General features: G+C 41.0%; 1 protein-coding gene and 1 long non-coding RNA gene across 5 annotated transcripts in view; one reads left to right on the forward strand and one right to left on the reverse strand.

The window, feature by feature from the left end:
* The first annotated feature begins 3,129 nt into the window (after positions 1-3,129).
* The window catches only part of LOC133540196 (uncharacterized), a 36,601-nt gene continuing 13,223 nt past the window's right edge, over positions 3,130-26,507 (forward strand). Inside the window, exons 1-3 of the long non-coding RNA XR_009803575.1 lie at positions 3,130-3,254; positions 13,790-13,917; positions 13,993-14,125. This is a non-coding gene — a long non-coding RNA (uncharacterized LOC133540196). The remainder of the gene's footprint in view (positions 3,255-13,789; positions 13,918-13,992; positions 14,126-26,507) is intronic.
* Positions 13,567-26,507, reverse strand: part of cspg5b (chondroitin sulfate proteoglycan 5b) — a 50,155-nt gene continuing 37,214 nt past the window's right edge. Inside the window, exon 7 of one of the 4 annotated variants that reach the window (XM_061882769.1) lies at positions 13,567-14,317. In XM_061882769.1, the coding sequence (XP_061738753.1) occupies positions 13,859-14,317 (459 nt within the window). In that variant the 3' untranslated portion in view covers positions 13,567-13,858. The remainder of the gene's footprint in view (positions 14,318-26,507) is intronic. The other 3 variants (XM_061882767.1, XM_061882771.1, XM_061882768.1) reach the window with 3 other exon arrangements.

Consider the following 26,507-nt stretch of genomic DNA (forward strand, 5'->3'; position numbering starts at 1 on the left):
GTTGTGTTACAGACTCTCTCTCTCCCACTCTGTCTACGTACTGTTGGCTCCCCCACAATTAGAGGAAGGATCTATGAAGTATCGCCATGGCAACCCAACACTTCCTCACCTGATCTCCTTTATCAGAAGTCTAATTGAGGCCACAGTTTTGCTAGTAAGTGATCATCCGTTAAGCTGACTACCTAACCTTTCAGTCCCCTTGAGGGAGGGGCTTTCAATGAGCCGCCTCGTGATTAGGAGGGAAATGTCAGCAGGATTTTTTTATTTTTTTTCCCCCCGAGCCGGAAATCTTCACCGCAAGAATGTAACGGCGGGGTATAAAGTAGATCAATACTGAAAGGCAGCGAGGAGACAAAGAAGCAGCAGAAGAGGAGAGCAGACAACTGCTGTGACCTTTGACACCCAACCAGCACCTCAAACACTTTTATGCTCAGATTTGCCTGGAGGTCTGGGATAAAGACTCACTTACCTGGGTTTGGTGCGGAACAATCCACCATTTCAAACATACCACAGATATTTCAACTCTGACCTGTGTCGCCTTCCCAGAGTTCAACATGGTGGGGTGTCCCAATACTTTTGACTGTCTGGTGTAAAAAAGATCAAATAAATGTGCATTTTTATTTTTAAATTAATACGTTGTATTTTGTACATTTTATATGCATAAACAACAAAGCAAAGTGTACAATCGTTTCAAAAAAGTTAAGGAAAAATTTGCCAGCCAAATTAAGAAAAAGTGCATTTTTGCAAGTTGCTAAAGTTTGTCATTAAAATAAAACATTTGATTTTTTAAGATATATTAAATGTGTAAGTAAGTAAAGTATGAGTAAATAAATGTATAGTAATTTACAGTAAATTCAATATATATATATATATATATATATACATGTATACACATATATACAGTATATATAACTCAAGAGTAATTAATTACTGCCAAAGTTCATTCTTCAATCATATATTTAAATTACTGTTACTCGTATATATACTACTTTTGTTTGTGTGTATATGTATATATATATATATATACACACATATAAATACACATATATGTATACATATTACTTTTGTGTGTTTGTATATATATATATGTATATACAGTATATATATATATATATATATATATATATATATATACATACATATACACAAAAGTAATATATATATACGAGTTAGACTAATTTGAATATATGATTGAATGAATGAATGAATTAACTGGCTGACAAATGTTCTACTCTTAAGTTATATATACTGTGTATATATATGTGTATATATATACATGTATATATATATGTATGTATGTTTATACATATGTATATATATATATATATATATATATATATGTATATATATACACATCTCTCTCTAAACACATACACACACACACACACACAAAGATATAAGTAATATATATACGAGTAAGAATAATTTAAATATATGATTGAAGAATCATACTGTAAAGTCAATGTATACATGACTGGAGTAACAGTATAAAGTAGTTCATCCAAATAAGTAATAATTGAGTTCATTCTTGATTCAAAACATTAAATTATACATATTTTATATAAATATGAAGAGAAATAAAGTGTAAATAAGTAAATTTACAGTTACCTACAGTAGAGTGTATATATATATATATATATATATATATATATATACATATACATATATATATGTTTGTGTGTACATATATGATACATGTGTCTATATATATATATATATATATACACTCTACTGTAGGTAACTGTAAATTTACTTATTTACACTTTATTTCTCTTCATATTTATATATATATATAGATCATGATGTTTCCACCCCTATGCTTCACAGTAGGTGTGGTGTTCTTGGGATGCAACTCAGTATTCTTCTTCCTCCAAACACCACCAGTTGAGTTGATACCAAAATGGATACATGGATGATACAGCAGAGGATTGGGAGAATGTCATGTGGTCAGATGAAACCAAAATAGAACTTTTTGCTAAAAACTCAACTGGTGGTGTTTGGAGGAAGAAGAATACTGAGTTGCATCCCAAGAACACCATACCTACTGTGAAGCATGGGGGTGGAAACATCATGCTTTGGGGCTGTTTTTCTGCTAAGGGGACAGGACGATTGATCCGTGTTAAGGAAAGAATGAATGGGGCCATGTATCGTGAGATTTGGAGCCAAAACCTCCTTCCATCAGTGAGAGCTTTGAATGCTTGACCAAATACTTATTTTCCACCATCATTTACAAATAAATTCTTTAAAATTCCTACAATGTGAATTCCTGGATTATTTTCCCACATTCTGTCTCTCACAGTTGAAGTGTACCTATGATGAAAATGACAGACCTCTGTCATCATTTGAAGTGGGAGAACTTGCACAATCGCTGGCTGACTAAATACTTTTTTGCCCCACTGTAGATACAATTCATAAAACCTACAGCACTTATTGAAATAATCATAAATTATTTGGTTTGGTTAATAAACAATATAAATTCAAAAACGATATTGTACAAAGAAAAAAAACACCCCAAAATAATAAAGAAACAGTTGAATCCCCTCAAAATAAATCTAAATGTACACAATTGTCATATTTTTCATATTATATTGCAATAATAACAATATTAGTCAGGATACTCAATTGTAGCATATTTAAAAAAATATAACTTTTTAAAAAATTATAATGATCAACATCATCTTTAATATTATGATTAAACAAGAGCAATGTTATACAACTTTTAATAAATGTCATGCAGGCAAGCAACATTTCTAGACACCCCTTCAAAAATATGAATTTATTTGTGTATATCAAAGTTTTATTAATTCAAATAAACATATTTGTACAAATGAGAGTTATGTCCAACAATCAATAATTCATAATTTGGCACAAATGACACTTGTTCAACAGGAATATTTTTGGCCGGCTGTTTCCTGAATGTAATGGCTAATGAAATGATGATTGACAGGTCGTTTGAAAGCTGTCAGCCAATAGGAACAAGACCCCGCCTCCAAATTTCCCAAATTGGCCAATAGAAATTAATTCAATGAAAATGACATCGAAACAAGACCCCGCCCTCAAATTTCCTAAATTGGGCAACATGAATTAATTTAGAAGATGACATCACAGGAAGTCACCCCTAATGAGTCAGGAAGTCATACCTTTATTGTGAAAGTGTCTTTGTTTCCGGTGAAAGTCCTCTCATTTGCCCAAATATCGGACAAACATGAAAAAGCAGATCTTCATTCACGCGAAAGAAAGCTTTGAAAAGAAAGGTAAGACAAGATGCATCCTTTTAAATGGTCCTTTTAAAAAAACTAATGTTTCGGCTTCATGTCCTGTGAACTTTGTCGTCATTCAGAGTAGTCAACGTTAGCTTCAAGCTAGCTTCAACATGCTCAAAGTAAACAAACAATTTAACCAAGAATGTAACAAGAACACCACTAACTAGCTTATGTTCGTGGTATAACACAACATATATAGTTTATCAATGTCTGTATTTTTCACAGTTACTAATTAAAGTCATGTTGTTGTTACCATACATCTTATAAGTAGACTCAGCATGGCGCGCTTCTGCGTAGTGACGCTGACGAGACGCGGGGCCGCCATCTTGGAGTGGTGATCCGCTCCACTCAGTGCAATACATTAGGCAGGCGCTATGAACTTTCAGCGCATTTAAAGGCCTACTGAAATGAGATGTAGGCCTAGTGTTCCTGGGATTAAAGAACTCACCTTTTCTCCTCCAAACATAATGCTGGGTATTGTGGCCAAACCGCTCCATTTTTGTTCCACCTGACCACAGAACTTTCCTCCAGAAGGTCTTATCTTTGTCCATGTGATGTCATAGGAAACACAAATTGAGCTGTCTGGCCACAATACCCAGCAATATGTTTGGAGTACAATTGTTGCCTCCTCTCCCCACCTTTTGAGCAAGAGCCTTGTCGCTAAAGAGGTTGAAGCGTCCGTTATTGACATTTCCGACAAGCCCTGCTCATAATGGTAGCTGATGTTGTTGAATGACGCCTCAACAAAAACAAAACAAGGTGATGCGATGCGACAGCAGAGATTTGTGTGACGGGACCCTTTAAGTCGGAGTGTCTGGGCGACATGAAACATTTCCTTTTTGTACGCACACAAAAAGTGGTGACATTTTACCGTCTCAATAGACAGACACTGGCGTCGGCTCACAGGGAGACGTGCACACAAAGGCAACAATACAACGGAAAGACTGGGGGGCGATTTTGAAAGGAGGCTTTTCTGAATATTGTACTGGGGGAAAAATAATTCCTCCAAAAAAGTGAATAATGACATTGAGAATAAATGTCATAAATTATTGTGTAGAGACAACATGTATTACTCGTATCTACTGATGAATAGTCTGAGGTTTGTCATCAAATCAAAACATTGTTTGCCAATGTTACTTAAGATCAGGGGTCTCAGACACGCGACCCGGGGGCAAATTTCGGCCCGCAAGTCGTTATTTTGCGGCCCCCACCTTAATATGACAGTTTATTGTTAGTGCGGCTTGCAAGTTTTATATGAATGGTGCTTGACAGCGTTGTGTTGTCTGGCTCCAAAATGGCTCTTTCAACATTCTGTGTTGCCTACCCCTGCGTTAGTGGAAAAGCGGAAAATGAGTGAAAGCGACAGAGACGTTGCCATGGAGATGAGGGTTGTCTTACGTGCCAGGCTGCAGTCACACCGCGACACCGGTCCGTCAGTAATAACAGTCCCCGATAACCCGGACCAATTCAAATCGTTATTTTTTTTTATTGTTTAATTTGCATTGCCTCACCCAATGAACACTACATATATTTCTATATGACGCCTAATAACACTACGGGAGCCGTCACTTTTTTGCGCTTGCTATCCCGGTGCTTGCTGAGGAGTATGCAAACATTTTTTAAAGAAATCTTTTCTTTCGGCCCAGCCTCACCCAGACTCTGCAACCAGTGGCCCCCGGTTAAATTGAGTTTGAGACTCCTGCTTTAGATCATCCATCCATCCATCTTCTTCCGCTTATCCGAGGTCGGGTCGCGGGGGCAGCAGCCTAAGCAGGGAAGCCCATACTTCCCTCTCCCCAGCCACTTGGTCCAGCTCTTCCCGGGGGATCCCGAGGCGTTCACAGGCCAGCCGGGAGACATAGTCTTCCCAACGTGCCCTGGGTCTTCCCCTTGGCCTCGTACCGGTCGGACGTGCCCTAAACACCTCCCTAGGGAGGCGTTCGGGTGGCATTCTGACCAGATGCCCAAACCACCTCATCTGGCTCCTCTCCATATGGAAGAGCGGCGGCTTTGCTTTGAGTTCCTCCCGGATGACAGAGCTTCTCACCCTATCTCTAAGGGAGAGACCCAAACTCATTTGGGCCGCTTGTACCCGTGATCTTGTCCTTTCGGTCATAACGCAAAGCTCATGACCATAGGTGAGGATGGGAACGTAGATCGACCGGTAAATTGAGAGCTTTGCCTTCCGGCTCAGCTCCTTCTTCACCACAACAGATCGATACAGCGTCCGCATTACTGAAGACGCCGCACCAATCCGCCTGTCGATCTCACCATCCACTCTTCCCTCACTCGTGAACAAGACTCAGAGGTACTTGAACTCCTCCACTTGGGGCAAAATCTCCTCCCCAACCCGGAGATGGCACTCCACCCTTTTCCGGGCGAGAACCATGGACTTGGAGGTGCCGATTCCCACCGATCCAGTGGTTTAGATCAGTGGTTGTCAAACTTTTTCCACCAAATATCACCTCAGGAAACCTTTTTAAATGATAGTCAGATCCATTCTGAAGATGAAATTTGGGTTAGTTTGTTCACGTGTTTCAAATATTGGTAAAAGAGAAAATAAATTTTCTTGAAAAGTGACATATTTGTTATTCTGGCATTAACAGTACTGTGATTCTGTTTGGTATCCATCCTTAGTTAAAGGGGAACATTATCAGCAGACCCATATAAGCGTCAATATATACCTTGATGGTGCAGAAAAAAGACCATATATTTTTTTAACCGATTTCCGAACTCTAAATGGGTGAATTTTGGGGAATTAAACGCCTTTCTGTTTATCTCGCTGGAGGCGATGACGTCAGAATGTGACGTCGCCGAGGTAATACAGCCGCCATTTTCATTTTCAACACATTACAAACACCGGGTCTCAGCTCTGTTATTTTCCGTTTCTTTGACTATTTTTTGGAACCTTGGAGACATCATGCCTGGTGGGTGTGTTGTCGGAGGGTGTAACAACACTAACAGGGAGGGATTCAAGTTGCACCACTGGCCCGAAGATGCCAAAGTGTCTGCCGCCAGACCCCCATTGAATGTGACAGAGTTTCTCCACATTTTACCGGCGATGCTAAAGCAGACATGGCACAGAGATGTATGGATAACCTGCAGATGCATTTGCAACGATAAAGTCAACTAAATCACAAAGGTGAGTTTTGTTGATGTTGACTGCCAGCTAATCGATGCTAACATGCTACACTAATCGATGCTAACATGCTATTTACCAGCGGTGCTAAAGCAGACATGGCACAGAGATGTATGGATAACCTGTAGATGCATTTGCAACTATATTACGTTTCCTTCCACCCACATTTAATGCGAAACAAATACTTACCAATCGACTGATTTAAGTTGCTCCAGTGTCACAAGATGCGAAAGTCCTGATCGTTTGGTCCGCACATTTTACCGGCGATGCTAACGCAGCTATTCGGCCATGCTATGGCTATGAATAGCGTCAATAGCTATTCGCTCAATAGCTTCAGTTTCTTCTTCAATATTTTCATACTCCAACCATCCGTTTCAATACATGCGTAATCTGTTGAATCGCTTAAGTCGCTGAAATCCGAGTTTGAATCCGAGCTAATGTCGCTATATCTTGCTGTGGTATTCCCATTGTTTGTTTACATTGGCAGCACTGTGTGACGTCACAGGGAAATGGCCAGTGTCTTCGCAGAGAGCGAAAATAAGGCACTTTAAAGCTTTATTTAGGGATATTCGGGGACCGGTAAAATTTTGAAAAAAAAAATAAAAAATACAACAAGCCACTGAGAACTGATTTTTATTGTTTTTAACCCTTTTGAAATTGTGATAATGTTCCCCTTTAAAACTAATATATTTTTCCAAAAACAAGATCTGGTTTAGTGTTCCTTAGGATCACATTTTCATACAGCATGATTATAAAACATTAAGGTAATAAAGTATGATTCACATTCAAAATTTTCCATCCTTCTATATATGGTAGTTGGAGTTGCAGACAACTTCATTACTGCTTGCTGTATGGTCCCCATGAAGCATATTAACTCTTTTCCCAGGGTCCCCAGTAAGAATGATCAGCACATTACTTCATCAATCCAGAGATTTAAAGACGTGTATGAACTAACTGGGCAGTGGACATTTTACACCATTTTTGTTAGGCCTCTACAACCTGTAGAAGGGGTGGTCCTCACAAGTCACGAACAAATACTTGTGTGTGTGTGTGTGTGTGTGGGTGTGTGTAACAAAAATAGTTTGTAGTTTTGGGTCAACTGAGAGGAACAGGAGCAGCCTCTCTTAAAGAGACAAATACGGGACATGCACCTGCTAATCGCTGAACCACAGACCATTGCTAGTCTAGAAGGATCACTCTGATCCAATCAGCTGACAGTTGAGCCAATGTCAAAGAGAGTGAAGTTCAAGGAAGATGCAGACTGTCATGGTCCCAAAGTGCCCCAGACTCTGGAAGTCTTGCCCACAGCAGCACTTTATTGGCCTGTTGTGGAGCAACAGTGCAGCCTAGTGGTCTCCCCCGACATTACTCTGATAGGAAGTGGGCCAGACTGGAGGGAGGGTTGTGCAAGGTAACATCTCAGAGGACAACATCACGCTGGAAAAGTAAGAGAGTCGTTTGACTATTTATGTGAAACTGTCTGTAGATGTGATGGAGCGTGAAACAAAAAGTGTAGAAATCACACGTACTGTCAAATATTTCACCACCAATTATGTCCCTCCCTTTTATTGACTATTTTTGGAGGATGAGCTCAGTGCCGTTTCTGAATATTTCAGCAGTCAAGTCTCCAAAACACACAGAGTGAGTCTGAGAAGTTACTGGGAAATAGTCTCCATAACTCTCACTTCTGTAATTCATGGTCACATATTTCTAGTCAAATTTGATTTCCTCTTTCATGCATGCAATTTATGTAAGTAAGGCAGCCATGGTGGCTCTCAGAGGCCCACTTCTAATAGTGAATAGTATATCAATAGACATGGATACCTGTATAATACATGTTTATAATTGCCTATGCATTTGATTATTAGAAGCTTTTTTTTTACATGCTCTGTTTAAAAACATCTACAAATTTTACTGCAAAAAACTGCCGGCTCAGTCTCTAGAATTTTACCAGCTTTAGTTTAAAAAAACAACATATGTATGTGTGTATATATATATATATATATATATATATATATATATATATATATATATATATATATTATATATACATATACATATGTGTATATATATATATATATATATATACATATACATATGTGTATATATATATATATATATATATACATATACATATGTGTATATATATGTCTTGATTGGATTATCCAGAGAATAGTGCTCGATACCGTGGTAGAGCGCAATTTGTAGGTGTGGGAAAAAATCACAAGACTACTTCATCTCTACAGAAGTGTTTCATGAGGGGTTCCCTCAATCATCAGGAGATTTTAATGGAAGCATTCACATACAATGGTTTATATAGGGCACAGAGTGGGTGGGTATAGGCAGACGTAGGGGCGTGGTGATTGGCTCATGTGTTACCTAGGAGGTGTTTCCGTCTGTGGCGGCATGTTGAAATGATTTCACTGCGCTTGTTGAGGGATGACAGATCTGGATGGTATATAATAAACAGTTTCTCTTTTAAGCATAGGTTGCATCTTTTATTACCACTGTTGTAAGGTGTGCTGGATGCAAGAATTTGCCATGTTATTGAATATTCAACATTATTGTCTTTGAGGTTCCAAATGTGTTTGCTGAGTTCTGTAGAATTCCGCAAAGTCTTGTTTCTAAAGGAGGCGCTGTGATTATTCCATCTTGTTTTGAACGCTCCTTCGGTTAATCCTACGTACGTGTCGGATGTGTTAATGTCCTTGCGTGTTACCTTTGCTTGGTAAACGACTGATGTCTGTAAGCACCCTCCTGTATATGTGTGTATATATATATATATATATATATATATATATATATATATATATATATATATATATAAAGTTAAAGTAGCAATGATTGTCACACACACACTGGGTGTGGTGAAATTTGTCCTCTGCATTTGACCCATCCCCTTGATCACCCCCTGAAGGTGAGGGGAAGAGCAGCGGTGCCGCGCCCGGGAATCATTTATGGTGACTTAAGCCCCAATTCCAACCCTTGATGCTGAGTGCCAAGCAGGGAGGTTCTTTCTGCTCCAGCCGGGATTTGGACTCCCAACCTACCGATCTCAGGGCGGACACTAACCACTAGGCCACTGAGTAGGTCAGTATATGTATATGTGTATATATATATATATATATATACATACATACATACATACAGTGGGGCAAAAAAGTATTTAGTCAGCCAGCGATTGTGCAAGTTCTCCCACTTCAAATGATGACAGAGGTCTGTCATTTTCATCCTAGGTACACTTCAACTGTGACAGACAGAATGGGAAAAAAAATCCAGGAATTCACATTGTAGGAATTTTAAAGAATTTATTTGTAAATGATGGTAGTAAATAAGTATTTGGTCAACCATTCAAAGCTCTCACTGATGGAAGGAGGTTTTGGCTCCAAATCTCACGATACATGGCCCCATTCATTCTTTCCTTAACACGGATCAATCGTCCTGTCCCCTTAGCAGAAAAACAGCCCCAAAGCATGATGTTTCCACCCCCATGCTTCACAGTAGGTATGGTGTTCTTGGGATGCAACTCAATATTCTTCTTCCTCCAAACACCACCAGTTGAGTTGATACCAAAATGGATACATGGATGATACAGCAGAGGATTGGGAGGATGTCATGTGGTCAGATGAAACCAAAATAGAACTTTTTGGTATAAACTTAACTATATATATATGTGTGTATATACATGTGTGTGTGTGTGTGTGTGTATACATATATATGTATATATATATATATTTATTTATTTATTTCTACATACATTATATATATACACACACATACGTATATATGTATATACACATATATATGTATACATACAAACATATATATATAATATATATATAATAACAAAATAATTCAACTTGAAAAAAAAATTGTTTAGAAATGGATGGAATGGTATTTTCACTGGATAGTATTGTCTACTGCAAAGGACGTTAATATAAAAAACACATTTTCTGATTATCGCGTGATATTAATTTCACCCTAATTAATTATGCAACACAAAAAAAATGTTTGTTTAAACGCCATACGTTTCTTATATAGCAGTTCACTTCCCGTCCTGCGGGTGGCAGCAGAGGTCCTCATGGGCACATAAAACACGCTGTCCAAGGTAAGATTGAACAAAACAAATAACAGCAAAAATGTAAACATCCATCCATCCAATTGGGATAAAAATACAGCAAAAAGCTACTTTTTTTTTTTTTTGTCAACCAAATCCAAAACATATAAAAATACAAAGTTTTGTTTGACAATATTGTATAACAATGTCAAATCTTTCTAAACGGAATATTTACATATGCTTAAAAAAATAAAAATAAATTAAAAATTCAAAGTAGTTTGAATAGAAGCTGAGCAACCTTGTGTGATGCATCATTTAAACTTCTATTGTTTGCCTTTCGTAAATATCTCTTGTTTATTTTCAGTTAATACTTTCAACATTTCCACTTTTTCTCTTTACATTGTGCCATTTATGTTAAATGTTTAATTGTATTTCTACAATGTGCCAGTAAAAACTTAGAACACATGTTATCAAACAACAAATGCGGTGTTTTTTTGTTTTTTTTTAACATTATGTTGTAATGTCATCTATTTATTGGGGGAAAACATGCACTAATATCTCATTAGTATTTTTAATTAAAGCTGAAAAATGTACACCTTTTACTCTGAATCCATCTATAATTGCAGAGCATTATTAATTATTATTTTATCAATGTTCCAGCTTTTAATTTCTTGACATGAGTCTTTTTGATTAAATTGTTCGTTTTTTATGATGCAAACATTTTTTTCTTCAAATACTAAAAATGTATGCTTTTTTTCAATAAAAGTAGAACAATTGCCACCTTCTATGACACACATTGTCCTGTTTTTTATTTTTTATTTTGTTTCTACAATGTTCCAGTAAAAAATGCTTAATAAAAAGATCAATAAATGCAGTGTTTCCTTTAACATTAAGTTGTAGTATCACCCCTGTCAAACATTTATTATTTATCACATGAAATAACCATTATTTTTCTTCAAATATTAAAATTAAAATAAAATTGAAAAATTGCTACATTGTCCTGTTTTTTATGTTTAATTTTATTTCCACAATGTTCCAGTAAAAAAATACTTAATACAAAACAATAAACTGATGGCGACTTGTCCAGGGCGTACCCCGCCTTCCGCCCAATTGTAGCTGAGATAGGCACCAGCGCCCCCCGCGACCCCAAAGGGAATAAGCGGTAGAAAATGGATGGATGGATAAAACAATAAATGCAGTGTTTTATTCCACATTAATTTGTAGTATCATCCACTTATTATTCAAAACATGAAAAAAAACATATGGCCAAAAACATGTTTTTCTTCAGATCCTAAAAATGTACGCCATTTTCAATAAAATGGAAAAAATTGGCACCTTCTATGACACATATTGTCCTGTTTTTTTTATGTTTAATTTTATTTTCACAATGTTCCAGTAAAAATACTTAACATAAAACAATAAATGCAGTGTTTTTTTCCACATTATGTTGTAGTATCATCCATTTATTGGGGATAAACATGTCAAATGTATCAAAACATGAAATAACCTTATGGGTAAAAACATTTATTTTTTTCAAATATTAAAAATGTACGCCATCATCATCTTCCGCTTATCCGAGGTCGGGTCGCGGGGGCAACAGCCTAAGCAGGGAAACCCAGACCTCCCTCTCCCCAGCCACTTCGTCTAGCTCTTCCCGGGGGATCCCGAGGCGTTCCCAGGCCAGCCGGGAGACATAGTCTTCCCAACGTGTCCTGGGTCTTCCCCGTGGCCTCCTACCAGCTGGACGTGCCCTAAACACCTCCCTAGGGAGGCGTTCGGGTGGCATCCTGACCAGATGCCCGAACCACCTCATCTGGCTCCTCTCCATGTAAAAATGTACGCTATTTTCAATAAAAGTAGAAAAATTGGCACCTTCTATGACACATATTGTCATGTTTTTTATGTTTATTTTATTTCCACAATGTTCCAGTAACAAATACTTAATATAAGACAATAAATGCAGTGTTTTATTCCACATTATGTCGTAGTATCATCCACTTATTATTCAAAACATGAAATAACCATATGGGCAAATATTAATTTTTCTTCAAATACTAAAAATGTACGCTATTTTCAATAAAAATGGAAAAATTGGCACCTTCTATGACACATATTGTCATGTTTTTTATATTTATTTTATTTCCACAATGTTCCAGTAACAAATACTTCATAATACTTCAAATGGTCCATGGTTCTCGCCCGGAAAAGGGTGGAGTGCCATCTCCGGGTTGGGGAGGAGACCCTGCCCCAAGTGGAGGAGTTCAAGTACCTAGGAGTCTTGTTCACGAGTGAGGGAAGAGTGGATCGTGAGATCGACAGGCGGATCGGTGCGGCGTCTTCAGTAATGCAGATGTTGCACCGATCCGTTGTGGTGAAGAAGGAGCTGAGCCGGAAGGCAAAGCTCTCAATTTACCGGTCGATCTACGTTCCCATCCTCACCTATGGTCATGAGCTTTGGGTCATGACCGAAAGGATAAGATCACGGGTACAAGCGGCCCAAATGAGTTTGGGTCTCTCCCTTAGAGATAGGGTGAGAAGCTCTGCCATCCGGGAGGAGCTCAACGTAAAGCCGCTGCTCCTCCACATGGAGAGGAGCCGAATGAGGTGGTTCGGGCATCTGGTCAGGATGCCACCCGAACGCCTCCCTAGGGAGGTGTTTAGGGCATGTCCAGCTGGTAGGAGGCCACGGGGAAGACCCAGGACACGTTGGAAAGACTATGTCTCCCGGCTGGCCTGGGAACGCCTCGGGATGCCCCGGGAAGAGCTAGACGAAGTGGCTGGGGAGAGGGAAGTCTGGGTTTCCCTGCTTAGGCTGTTGCCCCCGCGACCCGACCTCGGATAAGCGGAAGATGATGGATGGATGGAAAAAAATGCTGTGTTTTTTTAACACTATGTTGTCGTATCATCTCTTTCAACCATTTATTATTCATAAATTGAAATAATCATTATTTTTCTTCACATATTAAAAATGTACGCTTTTTTTCAATAAATGTAGAAAAAATTGTCCTGTTTTTTTATGCTTGATTTTATTTCTCCCAAACAATCAATGCAGTGTGTTCTTCCACATCATGTCATAGATATCATCCATTTATTGGGGGAAAATCATGTCAAATGTATCAAAACATGAAATAACATACATGCTAAAAAAAATGTGTAAAAACTACAAAAAAAGCAGGCTTTTTTAAAATTTATTTATTTATTTTTTGTAAAATAAGAGCTAAAAACTCCTCAGCGCTTACAGTAATTGGCACCTCGTTCACATCATTTCCGTGATCATGTGACCGTTAAGTCCATCGATGTTACATCTTCCAACATTTTTTTTTTCCCCAGTTTCCTTGCCCCCCGAGGGTTGAACTCTAGCAGCCACTACAGCGACGGGGATGTTAGAAGGTGTGGAAGTCAGGAGAGTGGCGGGAGGGATCGAGTGCTGAGCGGGCTGCACTTGACTCTGGAGGAAGGTGAGGACGGAGGATGAGTGAGATGAGGAGACGACGGCGATGAACGAATATGTCCGTCCTCTCTTTTCATTCCAGAACAGTAAGAACTGGAAGGCCGACCTTTGGGTGTGTGGTGGCACACGGGAGTGGAGTAGCCCCCGGGTGCCGAGTGACGATGGAGTCCGGACGAGGGCTGCAGGAAGGGGGTGGAGTGTCTTCCGGTCCCCTGGTAAGGATCCTTCTTCTGCACCTTGGCTCTCTTGGCGTGATGGGAGGCGGGGGAATGAGCGTTGGGAGCGGCCGAGTCGCCGTTGTTGGCGACTTTGTAGAGGAAGACGTCATAGTGGAGGGGGGGGCTCTTCTGTGGGTGGAGCTTGGCCTCTTTGGGGAGGAGCACCTCCAGGCCGATAGTGACTCCGTCCTGGTGTGGAAATATGGCAAGAGGACAAGGGATGCAAACATCGGTAAACAGCAGGAGTGCCCGTTACGTTGACCGCCCGCTACCGGGTCGATGGCAGAGGGTGTGACGGTCTGTCGCCGGCCGGGCATTAAAAAAATGGACCTAAAAATTAGCCATCAAGACGTCACTTTCGTCACTTGATTGACATTTACGGCACCCGAGGGTCATGTGAGAAGATGCTGGCTGCCGCCGGATCATTATTAAGAAAAAACGACCAACAGGAAAGCGAAAAACACTTTTAATTTCTCCCGACTCTCGTCAAAAACATCTAAAGACCGACTGCACAGTTCCTGCCTTCACAATAAAAGCGCTGCTTCATCCAGCCGGGCATTAAAAAAATGGACCGAAAAATTAGCCATCAAGTGGTCACTTTCGTCACTTGATTGACATTTACGGCACCCGAGGGTCTTGTGAGAAGACGCTGGCTGCCGCCGGATCATTATTAAGAAAAAACGACCAACAGGAAAGCGAAAAACACTTTTAATTTCTCCCGACTCTCGTCAAAACATCTAAAGACCGACTGCACAGTTCCTGCCTTCACAATAAAAGCGCTGCTTCATCCAGCCAGCATTACAAAAATAGACCGAAAAATTAGCCATCAAGTGGTCACTTTCGTCACTTGATTGACATTTACGGCACCCGAGGGTCATGTGAGAAGATGCTGGCTGCCGCCAGATCATTAAGAAAAAACGACCAACAGGAAAGCGAAAAACACTTTTAATTTCTCCCGACTCTCGTCAAAAACATCTAAAGACCGACTGCACAGTTCCTGCCTTCACAATAAAAGCGCTGCTTCATCCAGCCAGCCTTACAAAAATAGACCGAAAAATTAGCCATCAAGTGGTCACTTTCGTCACTTGATTGACATGTACGGCACCCGAGGGTCATGTGAGAAGATGCTGGCTGCCGCCGGATCATTATTAAGAAAAAACGACCAACAGGAAAGCGAAAAACACTTTTAATTCCTCCCGACTCTCGTCAAAAACATCTAAAGACCGACTGCACGGTTCCTGCCTTCACAATAAAAGCGCTGCTTCATCCAGCCAGCATTACAAAAATAGACCGAAAAATTAGCCATCAAGTGGTCACTTTCGTCACTTGATTGACATGTACGGCACCCGAGGGTCATGTGAGAAGATGCTGGCTGCCGCCGGATCATTATTAAGAAAAAACGACCAACAGGAAAGCGAAAAACACTTTTAATTCCTCCCGACTCTCGTCAAAAACATCTAAAGACCGACTGCACGGTTCCTGCCTTCACAATAAAAGCGCTGCTTCATCCAGCCAGCATTACAAAAATAGACCGAAAAATTAGCCATCAAGTGGTCACTTTCGTCACTTGATTGACATGTACGGCACCCGAGGGTCATGTGAGAAGATGCTGGCTGCCGCCGGATCATTATTAAGAAAAAACGACCGACAGGCAGGCGAGAAACACTTTTTATTTCGCGCCGTACCTGACGTCAAAACTCCTGCACAGTTCCTATCTTCGCAATAAAAGCCCTGCTTCATCCTGCCTTCGCTAACAAAATAAGAGGCTCAGAAAGCCGGCGCACAAGCCGGCAAGCTACGGAGTTTGCTGCCAATGTGTTTCTGCTGCCAGGTCATTATTAAGAAAAAAGGATCGACAGGAAGGTGAGAAACGCTTTTTATTTCAACAGACTCATCAATACTCTCAAGACCGGCTGCACAATTCCTGCCTTCACAATAAAAGCGCTGCTTCATCCAGCCGGGCATTACAAAAATAAACCTAAAAATTAGCCATCAAGTGGTCACTTTCGTCACTTGATTGACATTTACGGCACCCGAGGGTCTTGTGAGAAGACGCTGGCTGCCGCCGGATCATTATTAAGAAAAAACGACCAACAGGAATGCGAAAAACACTTTTAATTCCTCCCGACTCTCGTCAAAAACATCTAAAGACCGACTGCACAGTTCCTGCCTTCACAATAAAAGCGCTGCTTCATCCAGCCAGGCATTACAAAAATAGACCGAAAAATTAGCCATCAAGTGGTCACTTTCGTCACTTGATTGACATTTACGGCACCCGAGGGTCTTGTGAGAAGACGCTGGCTGCCGCCGGATCATTATTAAGAAAAAACGACCGACAGGAAAGCGAAAAACCCTTTTAATTTCTCCCGACTCTCGTCAAAAACATCTAAAGACCGACTGCACAGTTCCTGCCTTCACAATAAAAGCGCTGCTTCATCCAGCCGGGCATTACAAAAATAAACCTAAAAATTAGCCATCAAGTGGTCACTTTCGTCACTTAATTGACATTTACGGCACCCGAGGGTCTTGTGAGAAGACGCTGGCTGCCGCCGGATCATTATTAAGAAAAAACGACCGACAGGCAGGCGAGAAACTTTTTTAATTTCTCCCGACTCTCGTCAAAAACATCTAAAGACCGACTGCACAGTTCCTGCCTTCACAATAAAAGCGCTGCTTCATCCAGCCAGCATTACAAAAATAGACCGAAAAATTAGCCATCAAGTGGTCACTTTCGTCACTTGATTGACATGTACGGCACCCGAGGGTCTTGTGAGAAGATGCTGGCTGCCGCCGGATCATTATTAAGAAAAAACGACCAACAGGAAAGTGAAAAACACTTTTAATTTCTCCCGACTCTCGTCAAAAACATCTAAAGACCGACTGCACAGTTCCTGCCTTCACAATAAAAGCGCTGCTTCATCCAGCCAGGCATTACAAAAATAGACCGAAAAATTAGCCATCAAGTGGTCACTTTCGTCACTTGATTGACATTTACGGCACCCGAGGGTCTTGTGAGAAGACGCTGGCTGCCGCCGGATCATTATTAAGAAAAAACGACCAACAGGAAAGCGAAAAACACTTTTAATTTCTCCCGACTCTCGTCAAAAACACCTAAAGACCGACTGCACAGTTCCTGCCTTCACAATAAAAGCACTGCTTCATCCAGCCGGGCATTACAAAAATAAACCTAAAAATTAGCCATCAAGTGGTCACTTTCGTCACTTGATTGACATGTACGGCACCCGAGGGTCTTGTGAGAAGACGCTGGCTGCCGCCGGATCATTATTAAGAAAAAACGACCAACAGGAAAGCGAAAAACACTTTTAATTTCTCCCGACTCTCGTCAAAACATCTAAAGACCGACTGCACAGTTCCTGCCTTCACAATAAAAGCGCTGCTTCATCCAGCCAGCATTACAAAAATAGACCGAAAAATTAGCCATCAAGTGGTCACTTTCGTCACTTGATTGACATTTACGGCACCCGAGGGTCTTGTGAGAAGACGCTGGCTGCCGCCGGATCATTATTAAGAAAAAACGACCAACAGGAAAGCGAAAAACCCTTTTAATTTCTCCCGACTCTCGTCAAAACATCTAAAGACCGACTGCACGGTTCCTGCCTTCACAATAAAAGCGCTGCTTCATCCAGCCAGCCTTACAAAAATAAACCTAAAAATTAGCCATCAAGTGGTCACTTTCGTCACTTGATTGACATTTACGGCACCCGAGGGTCTTGTGAGAAGACGCTGGCTGCCGCCGGATCATTATTAAGAAAAAACGACCGACAGGCAGGCGAGAAACACGTTTTATTTCGCGCCGTACCTGACGTCAAAACTCCTGCACAGTTCCTATCTTCGCAATAAAAGCCCTGCTTCATCCTGCCCTCGCTAACAAAATAAGAGGCTCAGAAAGCCGGCGCACAAGCCGGCAAGCTACGGAGTTTGCTGCCAATGTGTTTCTGCTGCCAGGTCATTATTAAGAAAAAAGGATCGACAGGAAGGTGAGAAACGCTTTTTATTTCAACAGACTCATCAATACTCTCAAGACCGGCTGCACAATTCCTGCCTTCACAATAAAAGTGCTGCTTCATCCAGCCGGGCATTACAAAAATAAACCTAAAAATTAGCCATCAAGTGGTCACTTTCGTCACTTGATTGACATTTACGGCACCCGAGGGTCATGTGAGAAGACGCTGGCTGCCGCCGGATCATTATTAAGAAAAAACGACCAACAGGAAAGCGAAAAACACTTTTAATTTCTCCCGACTCTCGTCAAAAACATCTAAAGACCGACTGCACGGTTCCTGCCTTCACAATAAAAGCGCTGCTTCATCCAGCCAGCATAACAAAAATAGACCGAAAAATTAGCCATCAAGTGGTCACTTTCGTCACTTGATTGACATGTACGGCACCCGAGGGTCTTGTGAGAAGACGCTGGCTGCCGCCGGATCATTATTAAGAAAAAACGACCAACAGGAAAGCGAAAAACCCTTTTAATTTCTCCCGACTCTCGTCAAAACATCTAAAGACCGACTGCACGGTTCCTGCCTTCACAATAAAAGCGCTGCTTCATCCAGCCAGCCTTACAAAAATAAACCTAAAAATTAGCCATCAAGTGGTCACTTTCGTCACTTGATTGACATGTACGGCACCCGAGGGTCTTGTGAGAAGACGCTGGCTGCCGCCGGATCATTATTAAGAAAAAACGACCGACAGGCAGGCGAGAAACACGTTTTATTTCGCGCCGTACCTGACGTCAAAACTCCTGCACAGTTCCTATCTTCGCAATAAAAGCCCTGCTTCATCCTGCCTTCGCTAACAAAATAAGAGGCTCAGAAAGCCGGCGCACAAGCCGGCAAGCTACGGAGTTTGCTGCCAATGTGTTTCTGCTGCCAGGTCATTATTAAGAAAAAAGGATCGACAGGAAGGTGAGAAACGCTTTTTATTTCAACAGACTCATCAATACTCTCAAGACCGGCTGCACAATTCCTGCCTTCACAATAAAAGTGCTGCTTCATCCAGCCGGGCATTACAAAAATAAACCTAAAAATTAGCCATCAAGTGGTCACTTTCGTCACTTGATTGACATTTACGGCACCCGAGGGTCATGTGAGAAGATGCTGGCTGCCGCCGGATCATTATTAAGAAAAAACGACCAACAGGAAAGCGAAAAACACTTTTAATTTCTCCCGACTCTCGTCAAAAACATCTAAAGACCGACTGCACGGTTCCTGCCTTCACAATAAAAGCGCTGCTTCATCCAGCCAGGCATTACAAAAATAGACCGAAAAATTAGCCATCAAGTGGTCACTTTCGTCACTTGATTGACATTTACGGCACCCGAGGGTCATGTGAGAAGACGCAGGCTGCCGCCGGATCATTATTAAGAAAAAACGACCGACAGGCAGGCGAGAAACACTTTTTATTTCGCGCCGTACCTGACGTCAAAACTCCTGCACAGTTCCTATCTTCGCAATAAAAGCCCTGCTTCATCCTGCCTTCGCTAACAAAATAAGAGGCTCAGAAAGCCGGCGCACAAGCCGGCAAGCTACGGAGTTTGCTGCCAATGTGTTTCTGCTGCCAGGTCATTATTAAGAAAAAAGGATCGACAGGAAGGTGAGAAACGCTTTTTATTTCAACAGACTCATCAATACTCTCAAGACCGGCTGCACAATTCCTGCCTTCACAATAAAAGCACTGCTTCATCCTGCCTGCGCTAACAAAATAAGAGTCTCAGAAATCTAGAGATTAGGGCTGGGCGATATGACCTTTTATTAATATCTCCATATTTTTAGGCCATGTCACGATACACCATATATATCTCCATATTTTGCCTTAGAATGAACACTTGATGCATATAATGACAGCAGTATGATGATTCTATGTGTCTACATTCAAACATTCTTCTTCATACTGCATTCATATATGCTACTTTTAAACTTTCATGCAGAGAAGGAAATCACAACTAAGTCTAGCAGCTAATGTTAGCCATGCAGCTACAGTATGTGACGTATGTAAGAAGGTGCGCTTGTTTTATGTCTCTGTGAGTAGGAGAGACAAGAAAGAGTGAGAAGAGCCTGTAGTGTAATGCCCGCAGCTAAAAGCAACTGTGTGAGAACGTATACTCCATTATCACCATATAGTCGTTTTCTATATCGCACAGAGACAAACCTGCGGTATATCGAGAATAACAAGATATCGCCCAGCCCTGAGAGCAAGCTACGGAGTTTGCCGCCAATGTATTTCTTGTAAAGTGTATAAAAAAGGAGCATGGACAAATAAGATGGCAAAAAGCAAGTGGTATTGGACAGAAAGGAGGACTTTTTTTTTTGTCCTCTCTTTGAAAATGTGGACGTTATCATCACTACTGTCTGATTCCATCCATCCATCCATCCATTTTCTACCGCTTAGTCCCTTTCGGGGTCGCGGGGGGCGCTGGCGCCTATCTCAGCTACAATCGGGCGGAAGGCGGGGTACACCCTGGACAAGTCGCCACCTCATCGCAGGGCCAACACAGATAGACAGACAACATTCACACTCACATTCACACACTAGGGCCAATTTAGTGTTGCCAATCAACCTATCCCCAGGTGCATGTCTTTGGAAGTGGGAGGAAGCCGGAGTACCCGGAGGGAACCCACGCATTCACGGGGAGAACATGCAAACTCCACACAGAAAGGTCCCGAGCCTGGATTTGAACCCAGGATTGCAGGACCTTCGTATTGTGAGGCAGACGCACTAACCCCTCTGCCACCGTGAAGCCAATCAATGCAAGTCATCAGAATCAGGTCATACACCAACTTATATATATACATAAAGAAAGGAATAAACATGCTTGTATTATCATTAAACACCTTTTGTTGTAACTTCTGGGTTATATAGTTCATGTGTGATGGTCATTCCATAATTTGCATGCTAGATTTATTGCTGATAAATTGATCTGTTATTATTTACAGCTAAAAAGAGTTAAAAGTGAATTGATTTGATTTATATATATGTATTTGATATTGATTATTTGAGAAACGCTGATACTGGATTGATTTGTTTTCTATGTTATAGCCTAAGAAAGGGTTAACTAAAATACTACATGTTCCACAATGCATTGCGGCAAACTGGATGTAATGAAAGGAGCGGGAGCAGGTGCATTGTGGTTGATGAGACTGAGCGTGATGAATGAATGACAGATAACAAGATATAAGGATTGTTTTGTACCGTTTGTATCCCCACATTTTTTCTTATATAAAGTACAACTTTATTTACACATTTCGACGTCCTGTCTTAATACTTTGATCGTAGTTAAACTACACCTTTAACTTGTTAACAAAAACCTCTCTTTCATAAATAAATGAATATAAATGATATATCTGAATGAGGTAGATCCCCTCCACTTGCTCAACTGAAAAGTAGCTGGCCTGCAGAAAAAGTGTGTCCACCTTGCACAAATATTGACTTTTGAGACATTAATCACACAAATTAAATCAAAACGGAGAGCTCGAACAGATTCTGTTCAGAACTTTTATGGACAGAATTTCTAGACGCAGTGAAAGCGTTGAGGGGATCCGGTTTGGTGGCCGCAGGATCAGGTCTCTGCTTTTTGCAGATGATGTGGTCCTGATGGCTTCATCTGGCCAGGATCTTCAGCTCTCACTGGATCGGTTCGCAGCCGAGTGTGAAGCGACCGGGATGGGAATCAGCACCTCCAAGTCCGAGTCCATGGTTCTCGCCCGGGAAAGGGTGGAGTGCCATCTCCGGGTTGGGGAGGAGACCCTGCCCCAAGTGGAGGAGTTCTAGTACCTAGGAATCTTGTTCACGAGTGAGGGAAGAGTGGATGGTGAGATGGACAGGTGGTGTCTTCAGTACTGTGGACGCCGTATCAATCTGTTGTGGTGAAGAAGGAGCTGAGCCGGAAGGCAAAGCTCTCAATTTACCGGTCGATCTACGTTCCCATCCTCACCTGTGGTCATGAGCTTTGGGTCATGACCGAAAGGATAAGATCACGGGTACAAGCGGCCCAAATGAGTTTGGGTCTCTCCCTTAGAGATAGGGTGAGAAGCTCTGTCATCCGGGAGGAACTCAAAGTAAAGCCTCTGCTCCTCCACATGGAGAGGAGCCAGATGAGGTGGTTCGGGCATCTGGTCACTAGGGAGGTGTTTAGGTCGTGTCCGACCAGTAGGAGGCCACGGGGAAGACCCAGGACACGTTGGGAAGACTATGTCTCCTGTAACCTGACCTCGGATAAGCGGAAGAAGATGGATGTATGGATGGATGGGATAGCTCGAGTAGTTTACGTTTCTTCAATTCAGACCAGTTTTTAGGTGTATCAGATGAAGACGCTCATTTTAAAATATCAATGACATTTTAGCCCCTTCCTGCTCTGTCACTGGCAACAATATGCAGTGGAACCTCGATTTGCTTCATTTGTACGAGCTTTTCAACTGACAAACCGTACACACCTTCTCATTCAATGCGTGTTCTTTATTTTCATGACTATTTAAATTGTAGATTGTCACATCAAAACTATGAATGAAACCATGTGGAGTTGTGTGCTTAACAAAAAAAAAAGGTGAAATAACTGAAAACATGTTTTGTATTCTAATATAATTGATCACAATATTTATATTTTCATCAAAATAACCACCCTTTGGCCCGCCTATGTGGGCTCTGAACCGAGGATGTCGTTGTGGCTTGTGCAGCCCTTTGAGACACTCGTGATTTAGGGCTATATAAATAAACATTGATTGATGATTGATTGATTGTTGTGATTAGGCAAAGGGGCCAACAAGCTCCAACAAACTGTCTTACCATGAATTGATTAACGTGGACCCCGACTTAAAAAAGTTGAAAAACTATTCGGGTGTTACCATTTAGTTGTCAATTGTACGGAGTATGTGCTGTACTGTGCAATCTACTAATAAAAGTATCAATGAATTAATCAATCAATCAAGCCCGGCTGCTGCTAATAAAGGCGACAGGTTGGATAACAAGGCCCACCTGGGCCATCCACTCACCTGTCCCTGTCTCCGAGGCCGATCCTGGCACACCCCGTTCCGCGGCAGGTATATTGTTATTTTTTTTTAGCTCATTACCAGTCCAAAGAAAGCAATGGAGAAGCAATGTGTGGTTTGAATAGCGAAACATTTGAACCCATTTCAGTTGAACTGTGTCATTATCTATTTTAAATGGTATTGTGCTGTTACGATCAACTGGTTTTATCTTTGGGAAATTTGCATCATTTCTATATTCTGGTATATTTACACAACCGCATATGCGTTATTCTATATTTTCAATGTAACAAAAGATGTTGGTGTTGTTTACTTGAGTAATATTGCAGTCTACACGTATCTTATGTGTGACTGCCATCATATTGCAGTGTACACGTATCTCTTATGTGTGACTGCCATCATATTGCAGTCTACACGTATCTCTTATGTGTGACTGCCATCATATTGCAGTCTACACATATCTCTTATGTGTGACTGCCATCGTATTGCAGTCTACACGTATCTCTTATGTGTGACTGCCATCATATTGCAGTCTACACGTATCTCTTATGTGTGACTGCCATCGTATTGCAGTCTACACGTATTTCTTATGTGTGACTGCCATCGTATTGCAGTCTACACGTATCTCTTATGTGTGACTGCAAAATCGTATTGCAGTCTACACGTATCTCTTATGTGTGACTGCCATCATATTGCAGTCTACACGTATCTCTTATGTGTGACGGCCATCGTATTGCAGTCTACACGTATTTCTTATGTGTGACTGCCATCATATTGCAGTCTACACGTATTTCTTGTGTGACTGCAATCATATTGCAGTCTACACATATCTCTTATGTGTGACTGCCATCGTATTGCAGTCTACACGTATCTCTTATGTGTGACTGCCATCGTATTGCAGTCTACACGTATTTCTTATGTGTGACTGCCATCGTATTGCAGTCTACATGTATCTCTTATGTGTGACTGCCATCGTATTGCAGTCTACACGTATCTCTTATGTGTGACTGCCATCATATTGCAGTCTACACGTATCTCTTATATGTGACTGCCATCATATTGCAGTCTACACATGTCTCTTATGTGTGACTGCCATCGTATTGCAGTCTACACGTATCTCTTATGTGTGACTGCAATCGTATTGCAGTCCACACGTATCTCTTATGTGTGACTGCCATCATATTGCAGTCTACACATATCTCTTATGTGTGACTGCCATCATATTGCAGTCTACACATGTCTCTTATGTGTGACTGCCATCGTATTGCAGTCTACACGTATTTCTTATGTGTGACTGCAATCGTATTGCAGTCTACACGTATCTCTTATGTGTGACTGCCATTGTATTGCAGTCTACACGTATCTCTTATATGTGACTGCCATCATATTGCAGTCTACACATGTCTCTTATGTGTGACTGCCATCGTATTGCAGTCTACACGTATTTCTTATGTGACTGCAATCGTATTGCAGTCTACACGTATCTCTTATGTGTGACTGCCATTGTATTGCAGTCTACACGTATCTCTTATATGTGACTGCCATCGTATTGCAGTCTACACGTATCTCTTATGTGTGACTGCCATCGTATTGCAGTCTACACGTATCTCTTATGTGTGACTGCAATCGTATTGCAGTCCACACGTATCTCTTATGTGTGACTGCCATCGTATTGCAGTCTACACATGTCTCTTATGTGTGACTGCCATCGTATTGCAGTCTACACATATCTCTTATGTGTGACTGCCATCGTATTGCAGTCTACACGTATCTCTTATGTGTGACTGCCATCATATTGCAGTCTACACATGTCTCTTATGTGTGACTGCCATCGTATTGCAGTCTACACATATCTCTTATGTGTGACTGCCATCGTATTGCAGTCTACACGTATCTCTTATGTGTGACTGCCATCATATTGCAGTCTACACGTATCTCTTATGTGTGACTGCCATCGTATTGCAGTCTACAAGTATCTCTTATGTATGACTGCCATCATATTGCAGTCTACAAGTATTTCTTATGTATGACTGCCATCATATTGCAGTCTACACGTATCTCTTATGTGTGACTGCAATCATATTGCAGTCTACACGTATCTCTTATGTGTGACTGCAATCATATTGCAGTCTACACGTATCTCTTATATGTGACTGCCATCGTATTGCAGTCTACACTTATCTCTTATGTGTGACTGCCATCGTATTGCAGTTTACACGTATCTCTTATGTGTGACTGCCATCGTATTGCAGTCTACACGTATCTCTTATGTGTGACTGCAATCGTATTGCAGTCCACACGTATCTCTTATGTGTGACTGCCATCATATTGCAGTCTACACATGTCTCTTATGTGTGACTGCCATCGTATTGCAGTCTACACATATCTCTTATGTGTGACTGCCATCGTATTGCAGTCTACACGTATCTCTTATGTGTGACTGCCATCATATTGCAGTCTACACATGTCTCTTATGTGTGACTGCCATCGTATTGCAGTCTACACATATCTCTTATGTGTGACTGCCATCGTATTGCAGTCTACACGTATCTCTTATGTGTGACTGCCATCATATTGCAGTCTACACGTATCTCTTATGTGTGACTGCCATCGTATTGCAGTCTACAAGTATCTCTTATGTATGACTGCCATCATATTGCAGTCTACAAGTATTTCTTATGTATGACTGCCATCATATTGCAGTCTACACGTATCTCTTATGTGTGACTGCAATCATATTGCAGTCTACACGTATCTCTTATGTGTGACTGCAATCATATTGCAGTCTACACGTATCTCTTATATGTGACTGCCATCGTATTGCAGTCTACACTTATCTCTTATGTGTGACTGCCATCGTATTGCAGTTTACACGTATCTCTTATGTGTGACTGCCATCGTATTGCAGTCTACACGTATCTCTTATGTGTGACTGCCATCATATTGCAGTCTACACATGTCTCTTATGTGTGACTGCCATCGTATTGCAGTCTACACGTATTTCTTATGTGTGACTGCAATCGTATTGCAGTCTACACGTATCTCTTATGTGTGACTGCCATCGTATTGCAGTCTACAAGTATATCTTATGTGTGACTGCCATCATATTGCAGTCTACACGTATCTCTTATGTGTGACTGCAATCATATTGCAGTCTACACGTATCTCTTATATGTGACTGCCATCGTATTGCAGTCTACACGTATCTCTTATGTGTGACTGCCATCGTATTGCAGTCTACACGTATCTCTTATGTGTGACTGCCATCATATTGCAGTCTACACATATCTCTTATGTGTGACTGCCATCGTATTGCAGTCTACACGTATTTCTTATGTGTGACTGCAATCGTATTGCAGTCTACACGTATCTCTTATGTG

The sequence above is a fragment of the Nerophis ophidion genome, linkage group LG21 (assembly GCF_033978795.1).
Source record: "Nerophis ophidion isolate RoL-2023_Sa linkage group LG21, RoL_Noph_v1.0, whole genome shotgun sequence".
Classification (NCBI taxonomy): Eukaryota; Metazoa; Chordata; class Actinopteri; order Syngnathiformes; family Syngnathidae; genus Nerophis; species Nerophis ophidion.